Source organism: Erinaceus europaeus, chromosome 1 (assembly GCF_950295315.1).
Source record: "Erinaceus europaeus chromosome 1, mEriEur2.1, whole genome shotgun sequence".
Classification (NCBI taxonomy): Eukaryota; Metazoa; Chordata; class Mammalia; order Eulipotyphla; family Erinaceidae; genus Erinaceus; species Erinaceus europaeus.
The window spans coordinates 75,023,030-75,038,864 of record NC_080162.1 but is presented as its reverse complement, the minus strand read 5'-3'; the positions used below and the strand labels follow the sequence as shown (position 1 = coordinate 75,038,864).

Genomic DNA, 15,835 nt, shown 5'->3' with positions numbered 1-15,835 from the left:
TTTTTTTTTGTAATGAAACTTTAGAGTACAGAACTTGTATGCCTGAGGTTCCAGTGTCCACTCACTGTCATATGCCAGAATTGAACAATACTCTGGTCTCTCCCTCTCTCTTGCTGTCACCCTCTCTTTCGCTCTCTCTTCTTCTTCTCCTCCTCCTCCTCCTCCTCCTCCTTCTTCTTCGTCACCTTCTCCTTCTAACTTTGTTTAACTTGATAGGAAAGAAAGAAATTGAGAGGGAAGGGGATAGAGAGGGAGAGAGAGAGAGAGAGAGAGAGAGAGACCTGCAGCACTACTTTACCACTTGCAAAGCTTTCCCCCTGAGGGTGCAGGCAGAGGGCTTGAACCCTGGTCCTTGTGCCTGGTAACATGTGCACTTAACCAGGTACACCACTAATTCTCAATACATATAAATACATACAATTTAAAAAATGTCAGTGTAAGTGAACAGAGACAGGTGGGCCTAGATTCAAATGTGTATGACCTTGAACAAAGTGCTCGTTTTGAATAGTGTTCATCTCTCAAACCCCAGAGTCTTCATGTATCAAAAGCAGGATAATAATTCTGCTTGCCTCAGAAGGCTGCTGCAGGAATTAATTGAGAACATGAAGCATACAATGGCAAATTTATTGTTGAAGTTAGCTTGTGAATCAAAAAAAAGAGATGAGTTTAACAAAGTCCCTGCTCTCAACAACTTAATAGTTGTGGCAAATCAGATCCTTCTCTTTTTAGCTATTTCCATTTGATTGGCAGGGCTCCCTGGAGCTCTGCATAGAGGATTATAAAAGCCAGATCTTCACCCTGAATTAAAAAGGGATTGATTATCAATGCCTGTCATGGGACAGGACAGAGGGATGTGGCAGCAGGTGTACAGGGCATATACTGAGAGCCTCATCTGGTTAGGGAGAAAGACACATAAGCAAGAAACTCTGATATAAGTGATTTGTTTTGAGGAAGTCAGAATCAGGAGCTATTCTCCAAATCCAGTGTATTTAAGTCAAATCTTGAAGGACATGTGGAAGGGAGGTCAGTCTAGGTAGAGGAAACAGCTTGTGCAAAGACATAGTGCCTGAACTGTAATGCTTTTGGCTGCAAATAATAGACTACCCAGCCAAAGGTGGCTTAGACAATAAGGACAATTTATTATGTCTCAAAAGAAGAAATGCAATGGTAAGTGAATCCATGCTGGCTATCTGAACAGCTCAAAAATGGCTATGTATAAACTTTGCTGCAGTTACAGGCTTAGTCATGTCCCCAACTCACAACTTACATTTTGGAACCCTAACATGAATTGCCTGGGAATATGACTAGTTTTAGAGATAAGACATTTTAAATAGGTGATTAAATTCAAATGAGGCTGTAGAGTGGACTTTAATCTAATCTAGTTGGTATTGTTATAAGAAAATGAAACTTGAGCACACAGAGGGACCCCAGGGAAGTGCACAAATAGAGGAGAGACCATGTGAAGACATAGTGAGAAGGTGGTCAAGACAAGGAAGTGGGGGCTGGGTGGTAGCACACCGGGTTAAGTGCATATAGTGCGAAGCACAAGGACACTGTAAGATTCCCAGTTCAAGCCCCCAGCTCCCCACCTGCAGGGAGTCACTTCACAAGTGGTGAAGCAGGTCTGCAGGTGTCTTTCTCTACCCCTCTCTATCTTCCCTTCCTCTCTCAATTTCTCTCTGTCCTACCCAACAACAATAGTAGCAACAACGATGGGAAAACAAAAGAAGAATTTAAAAAAAAAAGACAAAGAAAGTTCTCAGGAGATATCAGTTTCCTGCTGAAACCCTGATCTTAAATTTTTATGTCTCCAAAACTGTGAGACAGTAAGTTTCTCGTAAGACATTCAGTCTGTGGTTTTGTTATGGCAGCCCTAGTAGACTAAAACAGCAGGCAAAGATGGCTGTAGTAGCTTTAGGAGTTACATAGGCCCGATGCCAATCTTTATTCCACCTGTTATTCTTCTTTTTTTGATGTTATCAACCTATGATGAGTCCAGGGCTTTCTCCTTCTTATATCTTTATCATGGAGTCAAACCTTTCCAAGAGATTCTTCAAAAATTTGCCTTAGGAGTTTAGGGGCTTGATGTATTTTAGGTAGGCTATATTTAGGCTACAACAAAGACTCAAGTACTGGTGGCTTAAACATGATAGTTTATCTCTTCTATCACAGAAGCTGTCTAAGGCATAAACTGTGTATTTGCCCTGGACCCAGGGACTTATCTTGCTGCTTCCCCATGCTAGGGTTGTGTTCCCCTATTTCAGAGTTTTGCTCTTAGCTTTAAAATGGGTTTCTATACAACTACACTCCAGCTAGTTGGAAGAGTAAATTCAGCCAGGGGAAAGCATAGCCCCTCTTCCTTTAAAAGGATGACCTGAAAGAAGCACAAAATTCTACTTTTCACATCCTTGTGAAAAGTGACCAAACCTTGTTTCCATGGCAACAATGAATTCCAAAGGAGGCCCGGCAATAAGATCTACTCTGAGTACTTAGCTGTGTGTCCAACTAAAAATTCATTTATAGGGGCCAGGTCATGGTGCACCTGGTTGAATGCACAAGTTATAGTGCGTAAGGACCCAGGTTCAAGCCCCCTGGTCTTTTACCTGCAGGGTAAAGCAGTGTTGCAGGTGTCTCTCTGTCTCTGTCTCTCTCTCCCTCTCTATCACCCCTTCCTCTCAATTTCTGGCTGTCTCTATCTAACAAATAAATAAATAAGTATAATAATAATAAAATTAAAAATAAAATTTAAAAATTCACTTATAGAACTTCATAGAAAAAAGGAAACATGGATAATGGGACTCATATAGCCGTCTCTCTGGCCTCATAGAATTGCCTCACATGCTCTTTGTCCTCACTAATACTCAGTCAGAGCAAATATATTAGACCAAAGTTTGGGTATGTATCATCCAAGAATTACCTGAAAATTTTATCAAAAACATGTTGTTCCCTTGTGCACAGTGGATAAAATGTTGGACTCTCAAGTATGAAGTCTCAAGTTTGACCCCTGGCAGCACATGTACCAAAGTATATGTCTGGTTCTCCCTCCTCCTTTCTCTTACAAATTAAGAAAATAAATAAATTAATATAATTTAAAAAAATAAAATAAACCACGTTGCTCTCCACTATCAAAGCAGTTGCTGACTCAGTAGGTCTAGGGTAGGGCCTAGGGATTACCATTTCTTTTTTTTTTAATTTATTTATTCATGAGAAAGATAGGCAGAGAGAGAAAGAACCAGACATCACTCTGGTACATGTGTTGCCAGGAGTTGAACTTGGGACCTCATGGTTGAGAATCCAATGCTTTATCCACTGTGCCACAGCCCAAACCACGGGGGGGGGGGGGGGGGGGAAGAGATTAACATTTCTAATTCTGGTACTGTTGGTTTGGGGACCACACACTGAGAACCACTGCCTTAGGCCATTCTTGACCTGCCTTCTAAGGTTACATTCCCTGAGTGTTGGGATGGAGGCCCCTAGGAAATGTAGCTCTACTTGCATGAAAGAATAGTGAGAAAGTTATTTGGGGAGTCATTAAGAGAGGTTCACAGAAATAGAAAGATGAGAGGGAGAGCAGGTGGTGGCGCACCTGGTTAAGTGCACACACTACAGTGCACGAGGACCTGGGCTCAAGTCCCTGGTCCCCACCCGTAGGGGGAAAGCTTCACAATTGGTGAAGCAGAGCTGCAGGTGTCTCTATGTCTCTCTCCCTCTGTATCTTTCACTCTCCTCTCAATTTCTCTCTGTCTCTATCCAATAAAAAAAAAAAAAAAAAAACTAGAAAGACAAGAGGTTTAGAGAAGAATCATGCTGAAGTTAAGAGGCTCTGAAGTTGTTTTGGGCACAGGCTGTGAAAAGTCAACATCTGAAGGCCACAGAGAGCCACTAAAATAAGGAAAGCTCTAAAATAAGGAATTGCGGTCAGATTTGTGAGCATGTGCCAAAGTGAGGTGTGTGTGTGTGTGTGTGTGTGTGTGTGTGTGTGTGTGTGTGTGTGTGTGTGTGTGTTAAAGCAGTGATCTTCAGATCCTTTGTACCAGAATTTCCTAGAGAATTTTAAAAATGCAGATTTCCATGCATGTTCTTTCTACATACTGCTTATGGAAATGGAAACTTTTCTCTCTTCTCTCTTTTGTCCTCCCCTTCTCCCCTCCCCTTCTTTTCTCCCCTCCCCTTCTCCCCTCCCCTCCCCTTCTCCCCTCCTCTCCCATTCTCTCCTCCCCTCCCCTCCCCTCCTCTCCCATTCTGCCCTCTCCTCCCCTTCTCCCCTCCCCTCCCCTTCTCCCCTCCTCTCCCATTCTGCCCTCTCCTCCCCTTCCCTTTTCTCCTCCCCTCCCCTTCTCCCCTCCCCTCCTCTTCCTTTCTTCTCCTCTCCCCCTCCCCACCCCTCCCTTCCTGTTCCCCCCTTTCCCTCCTCTTCCCCTTTTCCCTTCCCTTCCCCCCACTTTTCTTCCCAGAACCAGAGCATTGATTTCACTGCTTCTGGACTAATTTTTCATTCAGAAAGAGAGAGAGAGACACCACAGCATTAGAGTTTCCTTGGGTGTCATGGCATGCCTGTATGGTATGGGTCTTGAACACGAGCTGAGTATATGACTAGGCAGATGCCCTGCCTGCTCATTTAAAAATAACTCCTATACCCCAAGATAAGCTTAATCATTTTTAATTTTGAAAGCCTGAAAGCCAAGGAGATTGTTTAGGTGCAATACCCTGTGGGATATAATGGCTTTTTTTTTTTTTTTTGCCTCCAGGGTTATCACTGGGACTCCGTGGGGTTATTACTGGGGCTCGGTGCCTGCACTGGGAATCCATTGCTCCTGGAGGCCATTTTTCCTCTTTTGTTGCCCTTGTTGTTACTATTGTTATTGTTGTCATAGCTGTTGGATAGGACAGAGACAAATCAAGAGGAGAAGACAGGAGGAGAGGAAGATAGACACATGCAGACCTGCTTCACTGCCTGTGAAGCGACCCCCCTGCAGGTGGGGAGCCGGAAGCTTGAACTGGGATCCTTGAGCTGGTCCTTGCACTTTGCACCATGTGCGCTTAACCTGCTGCACTACCACCTGGCCCCTGAAATAATGGGCTTTGAGGGTAAAGACTGCACTTGTTTTATATTTTCTGTTTATTGTACCTGGGAATAGCACCTAGCACATAATAGGAACTGAAAAATATTTATTGTAGTGGAGTTAGGAACTTCAATCTGGGTCCTAATTTTGCCATGAATTTGAAGAATTAAGCCATACTTATATATTTCTTTGTAAATCATTAGTGAACACAAGCATTAACAATTCTGTATATCCTGGGGAGCTGGGCGGTAGCGGAGCACGTTAAGTGCACGTGGTGTGAAGCACAAAGATGGGCGTAAGGATCCTGGTTCTAGCCCCTGGCTCCCCACCTGCAGGGAAGTCGCTTCACAGGCAGTGAGTGTTTATCTTTCTCTCCTCCTCTCTGTCTCCCCCTCCTCTCTCCATTTCTCTCTGTCCTATCCAACAACAATGACATCAATAACAACAACAACAACTACAGCAACAATAAAAAGATAACAAGGGCAACAAAAGGGAAAATAAATAAATTAATTAATTAAACAAACAAACAATCAAAAAAACTATTCTGTATATCCTAATGGAACTGTCACATGCTAGCCTTGGATAGGTTCTGGCCCCAGATCAAATTGATGGGGTTTGCAGTTAACAATATATATATATATATATTTTTCCCCCCCATATTTGGGAGCTACTCTCTTCCCTGATCCAGCTTTCTAGTCCTATCTCCAACTCTGACACCATCTCCCCAGACAATACCCGTATGTTAGCTGTCAGACTCAGGCAAAAACTAGTAAAGTCATGGGCCCCTTGGAATATACACAAAATAGACCTACTAGCTTTTTCCAAAATGGAGACCCCAAATCTCATCTGCTATATTCTTGCCTTTCTGATTATTAAACAATTTGTTCTGCTTTATATCTTAATGCTTTTTCAAGTTCCAAGTTGCAGATGCTACCATGATGCCAACCTAACTTCCCTGGGCAGATGACCTCACCATTATACCCTGGAACCCCACTTCCCTGGAACCCTGCCCCAATGGGGAAAAATAGAAACAAGCTGGGAATATGGATCAACCTGCCAACGCCCATGTTCAACAAAGAAGGAATTACAAAAGCCAGACCATCCACCTTCTACACCCCATTATGATCCTGGGTCCATGCTCCTAGAGAGAATAGGAAAGCTTTCAAGGGAGGGGAGGGGATACAGAGCTCTGGTGGTGGGAGCTATACCCCTCTCATCCTATGGTCTTGTTGATATTTTTTATTTTATAAATAAATTAAAAAGAAAAAAAGAAAAAGAAAGGTTCTGGCCTCAGGAGGCTTCTGAAAAAGGTTTCTCTTCTGATATATTAATTATCTAAAGGAGGGGTTAGGTGCCTTGGAGATGAAAAGGAAGCCATTTATCTCTTTTTAATAAAAAATAGGGGGCCAGGCAGTAGTGCAGTGGGTTAAGCACACATGGCACGGAGTGCAAGGACCCATGTAAGGATTCAAGACCCTGGCTCCTCATCTGCAGAGGTGTGTCACTTCACAGGCGGTGTAGCAGGTCTGCAGGTGCCTAGCTTTCTTTCCCCCTGTCTTCCCCTCCTCTCTTGATTTCTGTCCTATCTAACAACAGCAATGGCAACAATAACAAGGGCAACAAAATGGTAAAAATGGCCTCCAGGAGCAGTGGATTCATACTGAGCTGAGCCCCAGTGGTAACTGTGGAGGCAAATAAATGAATAAATAATAAACATCACTTTTCATCATCTTGCTCTTAATATAAAAGCAAATGTTTTTTATTTCCTAAAATCTGGTGCTTTGGGCCCCCTCAGCTCTCAACTTCCTGAATGCCAGAGGGGGAAGACCTTCCCCCAAGAGCCAAGCACCTAGATGTCAACATCCTCTTTGGAGATCTAGTTTAAGATCACATCGAAATTTGGATCTTCTCTAAGAAGTACTTAGAACTGTCTGCTGGGCACCCTGTCACCAGCAAGTCTAACAGTGCTGCCCCCTTTGATTTGGAGATCAAAGAGACTACGCCTGGTATCCTGGACCCCCAATCCAGAACTTTGTACTCACCAATTTCAACCTCCTGCTCCACCTTCTGGTCATGGAGATTGCAATTTCAAAGTATGTAACAGGGTGTTTTTCTAGGTAGATGCCCCCCCACACCCAAATTTAAAATACTTCCTCAGTGAAAAACCTGTCAGCTTTCACTTTTTGCGCAAATGATGGTGGATCTAGTTATGTCAGTATCAAAACCAATCTCTGATCTCTGGCTTTTTTTTTTTTAATTTGTAAAACAAAAATTTGGAGAGAATCCCTAACATCTAGAGGTTTTGTTGATTGGCAGAGGCACTGTCCAATAAACAGGGAGCTTTATGGAATTACAATTCTCTCCAGGCCAAATGCTTTTTTGTCACTTAAAGGAGCCACAGGAATTGTGACTTCCCCTAAATTTCCTCCTTTCTCTGACCCAGAACAGCCAAAACAATAGGACACAAACAGCACATACTGAAATGACTTTTAATATCTCATGTTGCAGCAAAATTAAAAATATACAAAAAGATTGTGGTGTACAAAAGAGTCTCAGTACAGAAGCCCCAGCTTGGGGGCCCCCTTCCCCTCTTGGGGGAATAGCAGAGGGGTAGGGGTGGAGGGACTGAGGATGGCACAGATGTAGTCAGTTGGGGAGCGGGAGTAGGAAACTGAAATGGGGAGGGGTGTGAGCTGACTGCCCAAGGGAGAAAAAACCTGGAGGGGAGAAACACCCAGAATTGTGCTGAGGGAGGAAAATCAGCCCCTTGGGCATGGCTAGTGATTCTTGGAGTCAAAGGAGCAGAGAGGATCAGGGCTGGGAGTGTTCTGGTGGGACCTTGAAGAACCTTGGTTTCAGACCCCCATCCTTCTTCCAACCTGCTGTGTTAAGCTGACCTCCTTTCTGGACCTGCTCCTTCAGTAAAACAGGACACAAGATAATGAAATCACTGATTTCCACCTTGAGGTTCTAGACTTCAGGGCCTGGGAAGGAGGAATGGGGGCCCACAAGTGCTCTTGGGACTTGTACGGCAAACACTTGAAAAGAACACAGACATTCCAAGATCCTCAAGGCCCTAGAAGTTAATTGGAGGCCTGGGAAGCATTTATCTACAATAAGAAACTCAGCTTGAGCTAATTTAACATGGGCGAATGAATTATTCTTTAAGGGAGACTTGTTTGGAAAAACATCTCCCAAATCATCAGGGGTGAAAATAATGAGAGGGTCCTGGGAACTGTGGAGATCCTTTCCAGCTATTATGGGCTGCATTTATATGAGGCTTCTCCAGGTTTGGCAGTTTAGGCCAATGGAGACAAGTCTGACTTGGATTCTGGATTTGGGTGAGAGGGAGGTGGAAGAATAATCCTTTTTTTTTTCCCCTGGTGATATTCTTTCCAACTCCACTCCTCCCCCCCCCCCACCTTTTTTATTCTCCACCTTCCACACTGAAGTCATTGCGATCTCCCTGGGCCTCACCCCTTCAGCCTGATCTTGGGGGTGCCCTTACTGCTTCTGTGCATAGAATAAAGACTAGGATTGCTGAGGAAAGGGTGGCTGTGAGAAAGAAGGGTAAAGGAGTCCAGGTACAAGAGGATGGGTCTCCTTTGCCCGCTGGGGTGTTTTCTGACTCTAGGAACCCAGGCATCTCAGTGCTGTCTTCTCCCAATTCCACAGCTCCCAGCAATTCCTCCCTCCCTGTACGTGCAGTAACCAAGAACCCAGCAATGTCCTACTTCCTTCCTAACCAGAATGGTCCTTAGAGCCCCATTATCCCAGCTACAAGGTCTCAGAAACTCCATTGATTCAGAAGGGGGAAGTAGGGGCCTGGCCACGGTGGTTGAGTGCATGTTACCAAAAGGAGGAGCACAGGTCCCATCCCTACTGCTTGGAATTCAGTCCATTTCACTGAGATATCACAAAGTACATCGTTAAAGATAGTGATCACTTCAGTTCCCCATTCCTGAAGGCCTTACCTATCTACAGCTTCATCTGGGAGGAGACAGGTACCAGAGGGTGGCAGAGGCCTGCGCAGAGTGGAAGCCACTGGGTCCTGGCTTTCAATCCTCACCCTGTACCTGGACTCACCCTTCACCCAATGCAGAGTCCTCATAACCAGGGACCCCTGAATTGGAGACAATCACAGCCCCTAGCACTGGAGGGGCCAGCAACCTTTACCAGAGGATGGTTCCCAAATCAGGGACCCTAAAGTCAGTCAGGCTTGTCCCCCTTCTCAGATTGAGGCCAGTTCTCAGGTTGTGGGTTGGAATAGAAGTCTCAGGGGCCAGGACCTCGGTCCTTGAGTTCCCCCAGAAGGGTTTCTAGACTCTGTAGGTCTTCCTAGAACCTTCTAAACATTTTGAACCATTGATACAAAACTAGTGACTTTGGGTCACATGAGTTTAGCTTGGCCAACACAGGAATGTTCAAATGTTTTGAGTTATCTATAGGCAAGGCATGGACTCTTCCGTCTACTAGAGTCCCCACCACTCCCTATTGTATAGCACCTCCATTTTTCTCATTTTATTATCTGAAGGCATTTGGATTTCAGTCTATATCCCCCTATCTAAGAAAACCTTCCCCCTTTTGCCTGAGGTTTCCATGAACTCCAAGCCTAGCTGAGCTCCCAGGGAAGTCCCTGTGGGACTTTAGTATTTAGGAGGGCACTAGGGGTGCAGACAAGACCGTTCCTGGATACCCTCAGACCTCTCAGCCTCCATCCTGAGATCTGGACATCCCCTAGGTCTCACCCTTTCTGTCTCCTCTGATGCAACTAAACTCTGTGGACCTAGAGATAGCAAGAAGCTACCTGGGAATAAGGCAGATTTGGGGGAGGCTCAAGAATGAGGCAGAGGAGGGGACTGAGAAAGCCTTCCTTGTTGAGGGGCACCCTCCTGGGGGAGGAGTGCTGTCCAACTGGAGTGACAGTCACAAGGCACATGGTACATTAGAAGAGGGATGTGCTATGGGGGTGTGTATGGCCTGGTGTGATTTAGGGAGCAGTCATCAGCCTGGGGGCCCGTTCAAGGAAACTAGGTGATAGAAATCTACCCTGGGAATGAGGACACTGGTCTTCTGTGGGTAAAGTACTGGAGACTGGGAAGGACAGGGTTGGGCCTGGCATGTTTGATACCCAGAGTGCCTGTTCTCTTCTGCTCTTGGCAAAATTTAAATTTAACTCCCTATCATCTCCAGGAAAACCTTAGCTTTGCCACTGACTTCCTGTGTGCTCTTAGGAAAACCGCTGACCCTCTCTGGCTTAGGGAGCCCCCAAGGGTTCCTCTGGGTAATGGTTCTGGAAATTTCTCTCACTAACCAGGACACTGCAGGAATTAGGGGAAGGAATGAGCACCCAGGACAGAAAATGGTGACCAGGAGGCAGGGACCAGGCAGTCCAAGTCTGGTTGGGAAAAGAAAGATCAACTGAGGTAGATTGTGCCATAGAAAAGAAGATACATGGGAGCTGGGTGGTGGCACAGCGGATTAAGCGCACATGACAAGAAGTGCAAGGACCGCCATAAGGATCCGGTTTGAGCCCCCAGCTCCCCACCTACAGGGGGGTCGCCTCACAAGCAGTAAAGCAGGTCTGCAGGTGTCTATCTTTCTCTCCCCCTCTGTCTTCCCCATCTCTCTCCATTTCTCTCTGTCCTATCCAACAACAACAGCAATAACAATGCCGATAAACAACAAGGACAACAAAAGGGGGAGGGAAGAAGCTAGACAACAGCTCAAAACAGGTGGTGCCCCTCCCCTGTTTAACTCCTCTATCCCAGTAAAATAAGGGGACCTTCAGGGACAAGATGAAAAAAGAGACCTCAAGCCTGGGAGGGATGATGTTCCAAGCTGGGGGGCAGTGTCGGGGTGAAGTTGAAATCCTCAAGGGCCTACTCTCTCTTCTCCAGCACTTGTGACCATTTCTGATGCTCAGATGTTCTTGGAGGCAGAGGCTCTGAGGGAAGGAAGGTTTTTTTGGGACTGAAACAAGTGGGGATTGGAATTAGAATAATGTCCCAGTGTCCAAACATATGACCATGGCTTCCCTGAGCCTCAGGCCATGACTTAGCAGTGCCAGACCCATTCTTACCCTTGAGTTTCCCAGCTGGCTCCCAAAGCTTTCTGTGCTTCCAGCTCCCAGGGAAGGCATTGTTAAACTATTCCTTCTAGAATGGAGAATGGGAGCAGCTAGAACACCTGGGACACTGAGGAAGACATTCATGTCATCTCGGTAAGCCTTCATTTCCTCCTCTAAAAGGTGGGTTGATAATACCTCTCTTGTAGAAAAGAGTTTAAGTGAAACAACAGAGGGCAAGGATGATAGAGTCAGTATGGTCAGTTGGACCTGGGACCAGGGCTCTTGTGTTGTAACTTTGGGCTTTGACGTGTGAAAATGGTGATGGAATTTAGCCTCTAATACAGAGTTGGGTAGAGGACAAAGAAGAGGGAAGACCACACCAGAAGGGGTCTGGGGAAGTCTTGGGCATCCCCTGTCATCTATCAGTTTTTCCTCTCCTCTAGGTAGAAAGATTGAGACAGAGAGGCAGAGATAGAAATGTAGAGATAGATAGATCACAGCAATGAAACTTCTTCCTGTGCAGTGGGGGTGGGACTCAAACCTGGGTCACATATAGGGCCAAGCAGCACACTATCCAAGTCAGTTATTCAGTAGCCCCCAGTCTTTTTTAGTGTTATTACCAGGGCTTCACTACTCCAGGACAATTTTTTTATATAGACAGACACAGACAGACAGACAGACAGACAGACAGACAGACAGACAGAAGGATGAAGGAAGACAGCAAAGCATTGAAGCTTGCCCTGGTGTCATGGGGGTTGGGCTTGAACCTGGGTTGCATGCATCGCAAACTAGGCACCCTCCCAGGTGAACCCTCTTGCCAGCCTTTAACCCATCAATCTTGAGGCCAGTTCCTGAGGCTTCTTAAGGGTGAGAGAAGTAGAAAAAGGAAGGAAGCATGTTCTCTGCATTGTCAAGAGAGGCACACACCATCATGGCTAGCGTGGGTGTCTTTGCAGTCCAGGTATGTGGTGCCAGGAGGGAAATGACTTACTTGTGTCACAGGTGAGACGTGTATGTCTGTATGTGTGGGCAGTCCTGCCCTTTCCCTGAATCCTCAGCAACTCACTACAACCCATCACTATCTGACAGCACAGCCAGGATTTTGGGAACTTGTGAACTAGCTGATTCTCTGGGCCTCAGTATCCCAGCTATCAGCTAAAGGAGGCTGAAGCAGAGAAGGCTAAGTGCCCTCATAATTTGCATAGTGTGGGATTCCCCTGGCCCACCTCACCTCTAGCCTAGGTCTGTATCTACCTTTGACATGGCTTGCTGTACCTTTACTGTGAATGCACCTCATTTAGAAAAGGGAGTGTGGCAAAGGGGTTATTCAACCTCTGCCTAAGGGCTCTGTTCCATCATCCCACAGAACTGCCTGCTTCCCTGCTCCCATACTCCCCTACCCTATCCAGAACTGGTTGTCCTGGTGGGGAAAGGGGACCCTGGGTGAGTGGTCCCACGGACACCTCAGGATGTTCAGGCTGTGGGAATGTGCTACAGGGTCCTTGGAGGACTGTTGGATCTGAAGCAAAACAGTTTTCCCAGCTGTTGCCCCCAGGGAGCTGCATCTGTAGGACGGACGGCTGAGAGCCAGGCTCATGTCACATCCCTGTTGATCATTACCAGCTGGAAACCAGTTGGCAGTTGAAATGTCTCAGGGGTTCTGAAGACAATTTCCTCTTGGGAAGATGGCTATGAACCAAAATGGACAGGGGCAGAGAATTCCTGTAAACCCCAGAAGTCCGGAACTGGGGTGTCCATTTCTAGAATGTTCTACTTATACTGGATTCTAGAGACCTCTTTCTTATTATCATGGTAGGAACTAGAACTCCACCTATCCCCCAAGAAAGAACAGTGTGGTGTTAGCATCCTTACCCTTATAACAGAATCTAGATCAGAGTGACTCTCCAGGGTGACATTGTATCAGCTATACAGAACTTAATCTAGAATTAAGAGTGCCTCCCTAGAACAGTTGCTCTGCTAAATGTGCTAGAACTCCATCTATGATTGAGCCCAGAGTATCTTCTAGACATTCAAGGTTTTATCTAGAAGGAATGTTCCAGATGCTCATCTGAAACAAAGACTGGCTCCTTGAAGCATTTTACCTTAGGTGTCTGGAACCTCATCCATAAGAGTCCACAATAGAGTGTGTCTACTGAGGAGTTGGTTTTTTATCAAAGAACATTCTCTGTGCTCTGGATCTAAGGTTCCCCTCCCTCAAGACTGCTATCTGCTATCTCTGCCAGCCTGGACCTGCCAGATGTCTTAGGGGTTTTCCTCCTGTCTATCTTCAGCACTGTTAGCCCCCCACCCCCTAACTTCCCACCCACCCCAACTCCCTCTTTCAGTTCCCCTCTTGTCCAACTCCAGATCTTGGAGCCCACTTGGAGTTGTAACAACTTTGTCCACCAGAAGCTTCAACCTCATCCCACATCTTCCACAGCCTCCTTCATCCTTCTCAAATCTCTGCCCACCACAGGGACAACTCAACCTCCATACCACCACGAGGAGAACTTGGCTTAGGTCATGGATCCCAGACAATGCCCCTTCTCTGGCAATCCACCAGGGGTTGACATGTGGGCAATTCCAGGTGGGAGACAGGGTGTGGTGGCTCCCATAATTAGCCACGGTATGTCAGCCTCTTGAGAGTGGGGCAGCTCAGGGAGTGTAGCACCAGTTGATTCCCTGGACCCTGACACAGGGAATTTAGGAAATGGGCCACAGGCTGAAAACAGGGCCTAGGGCTGGGTTTCCATCAGGGTACCCTCTTACCCTCTGCCCTGAAAGGAACTCATGGTGGGGCCACTCTACCCTTGGACCAACAGATGTAGCTCCTTAGCCTGGTGGCCCTGACATTCTGGGCACAATACTGGTCAATGTGGGGTCAGCCAAGCCCATCCCTTTTAGGGGGAGCCTGTGACCTACACTGTGGTCTCATACTCCAGCAGCTCCTGGGAGGTCCCCATGCTCCGGTACTGCAGCCGGGGTGTAGCGGGTGAGGAGTACTCCAGTGCCAGAATAGTCTTCCGGAGGCGCCGGTCAATAAAATGAGCATCCCATGCAGGGTACTTCTTTCGAGGCAGGTCAATCCGAATGACAGGACCCTCTGTCCGCAAGGTGTGGGACACTGGTGTGGGAGGCAAGCCTGGACGTACCTGGAAGACAGGTGGTGTGGGGGTCCCTGCACGGTCACCCCCCACTGAGGCCCCTTCCCTCTCAGCTCCTGTAGTTCTTGGCAGGGACCGTGGGGGACTTGTGACAGGCTCGGCTGGTGGGCCACAAGGCCCTGGGGCCTCGGGGAAGATGCAGCCAGGTGCCTGGGGGCCCAGCATGGGCCCATTGGGGTGCAGGAGGCAGTAGTAGACACACATGAAGAATATGCCCAGAGCGAAGCTAGAGGCCACCACGCATACCAGGATGAGTGAGTGGAAGTCTGTGGAGAAGTTGCGGCTGGAGTACCAGAAGCCTGTGAGTGCGGCATTCTCCAGCAGGACTATGCAGTAGTAAAGGGTCATGCGGCGGCGACTGCGGCCCTCCTTGACATTGAACCAGCAGAAGATGTAGATGATGCCCACCACCATGTTGTAGATGATCTCCTCCCATTTGGACATGCAGAAGTCTGTCTCTCCCTGGATGACCCAGAAGGTCATGACACACCAGTGGGCCACAATGAAGATGCCAAAGTAGAGTTTGTAGACGCTGGCAAAGAGTGCAAAGGCCAGGCTGCGGGCAGCAATGGTGAACAGGTGCCACAGGACCTGGGCCACAGCACCCTTGTAGGACAGTGGCCGCTTATCATCCCGAGAGTCCCGCAGCACCTTCTGGTAGGAGGCCAGCGTCCAGGCCAGAGACACGAGTGAGGCAGAGGTGGAGAGGGCTGTGGAAACAGGGTGGGGGTGGGGTGGGCTGGGTTAGGGATTGGGTCTGGGTTGGGGTATGGGAAGAAGGGGAGGGTTCTGGGTCAGGAGCTGGGTTCTGAGGTGTGAGGGGAGGGGAAGGTTGTAGGAAGGACTTGGGTGGGGCTGAGAGCTTCTGCAGGGGTGGAGAGCATATAGGGAGGTGGGAAGGAGGTGAGCTGAGTCTCCACAAAGATCAGGTCTAGGTCTCTACTGTAGGGCTGTGAGGGTCCAGGAGTCTCAGTGGAAGGGTGGGAAATTAGGGTCCAGGACTCTGGGAGTGGAAAAGGAGGTGGAGAAGGGGATGATGATCAGGGTGTGGAAAACCCAGGAGGCAACGGTTAGAAGAAGCTACACCGAATGAGGCTGGAGTCTAGAGGGTGATGCAAGCTGAGCACAGCTTAGGGGATGGAAACAAGTCCAGGGTGGGGAATTCTTCCCATGGGAACCGAGTATCCTGGGCTAGGGATCCCCATGGGTCTGGAAAGGTGGTAACAGAGACTTCAAGGACACGGAGGGGACATTGGGCAGTGCCTGGCTGGAGGAGCATGGGATGCTCCTCTGCGAATGAAGGTTTGGTTTTTCCATTGGAGTTGGGGATGAGCAGGGCTTGCTTGGCTCATGGTGGGTGTGGGGCAACAAGGAGGCTGGGAGGACCCCAGGGGGCGCTGAAGAGCACTGAGTGGGCGGAGCGCCAAGCTCTGGGAAATCTGGTGGTGACTAGAAGTTGTGGTCAGGCCAGTCCGGAGAATGAAGCCCGGGTGGGAGTGGGGGTACTTCCCAGCGTCTGAGGTCTGTAGTCAGGGTCT

At 47.5% G+C, this 15,835-nt stretch overlaps 1 protein-coding gene across 2 annotated transcripts in view; it reads right to left on the bottom strand.

Annotated features, from left to right (window-relative positions):
- Positions 1–7,533: 7,533 nt before the first annotated feature.
- Positions 7,534–15,835, bottom strand: part of XKR7 (XK related 7) — a 33,650-nt gene continuing 25,348 nt past the window's right edge. The window contains exons 3-4 of one of the 2 annotated variants that reach the window (XM_060188273.1): positions 14,544–15,007; positions 7,534–14,285 (exon numbers count right to left, since the gene is read on the bottom strand). In XM_060188273.1, the coding sequence (XP_060044256.1) occupies positions 14,052–14,285; positions 14,544–15,007 (698 nt within the window). In that variant the 3' untranslated portion in view covers positions 7,534–14,051. Of the gene's footprint in view, positions 15,008–15,835 lie in introns of both variants that reach the window. The other variant, XM_007523064.3, reaches the window with a different exon arrangement.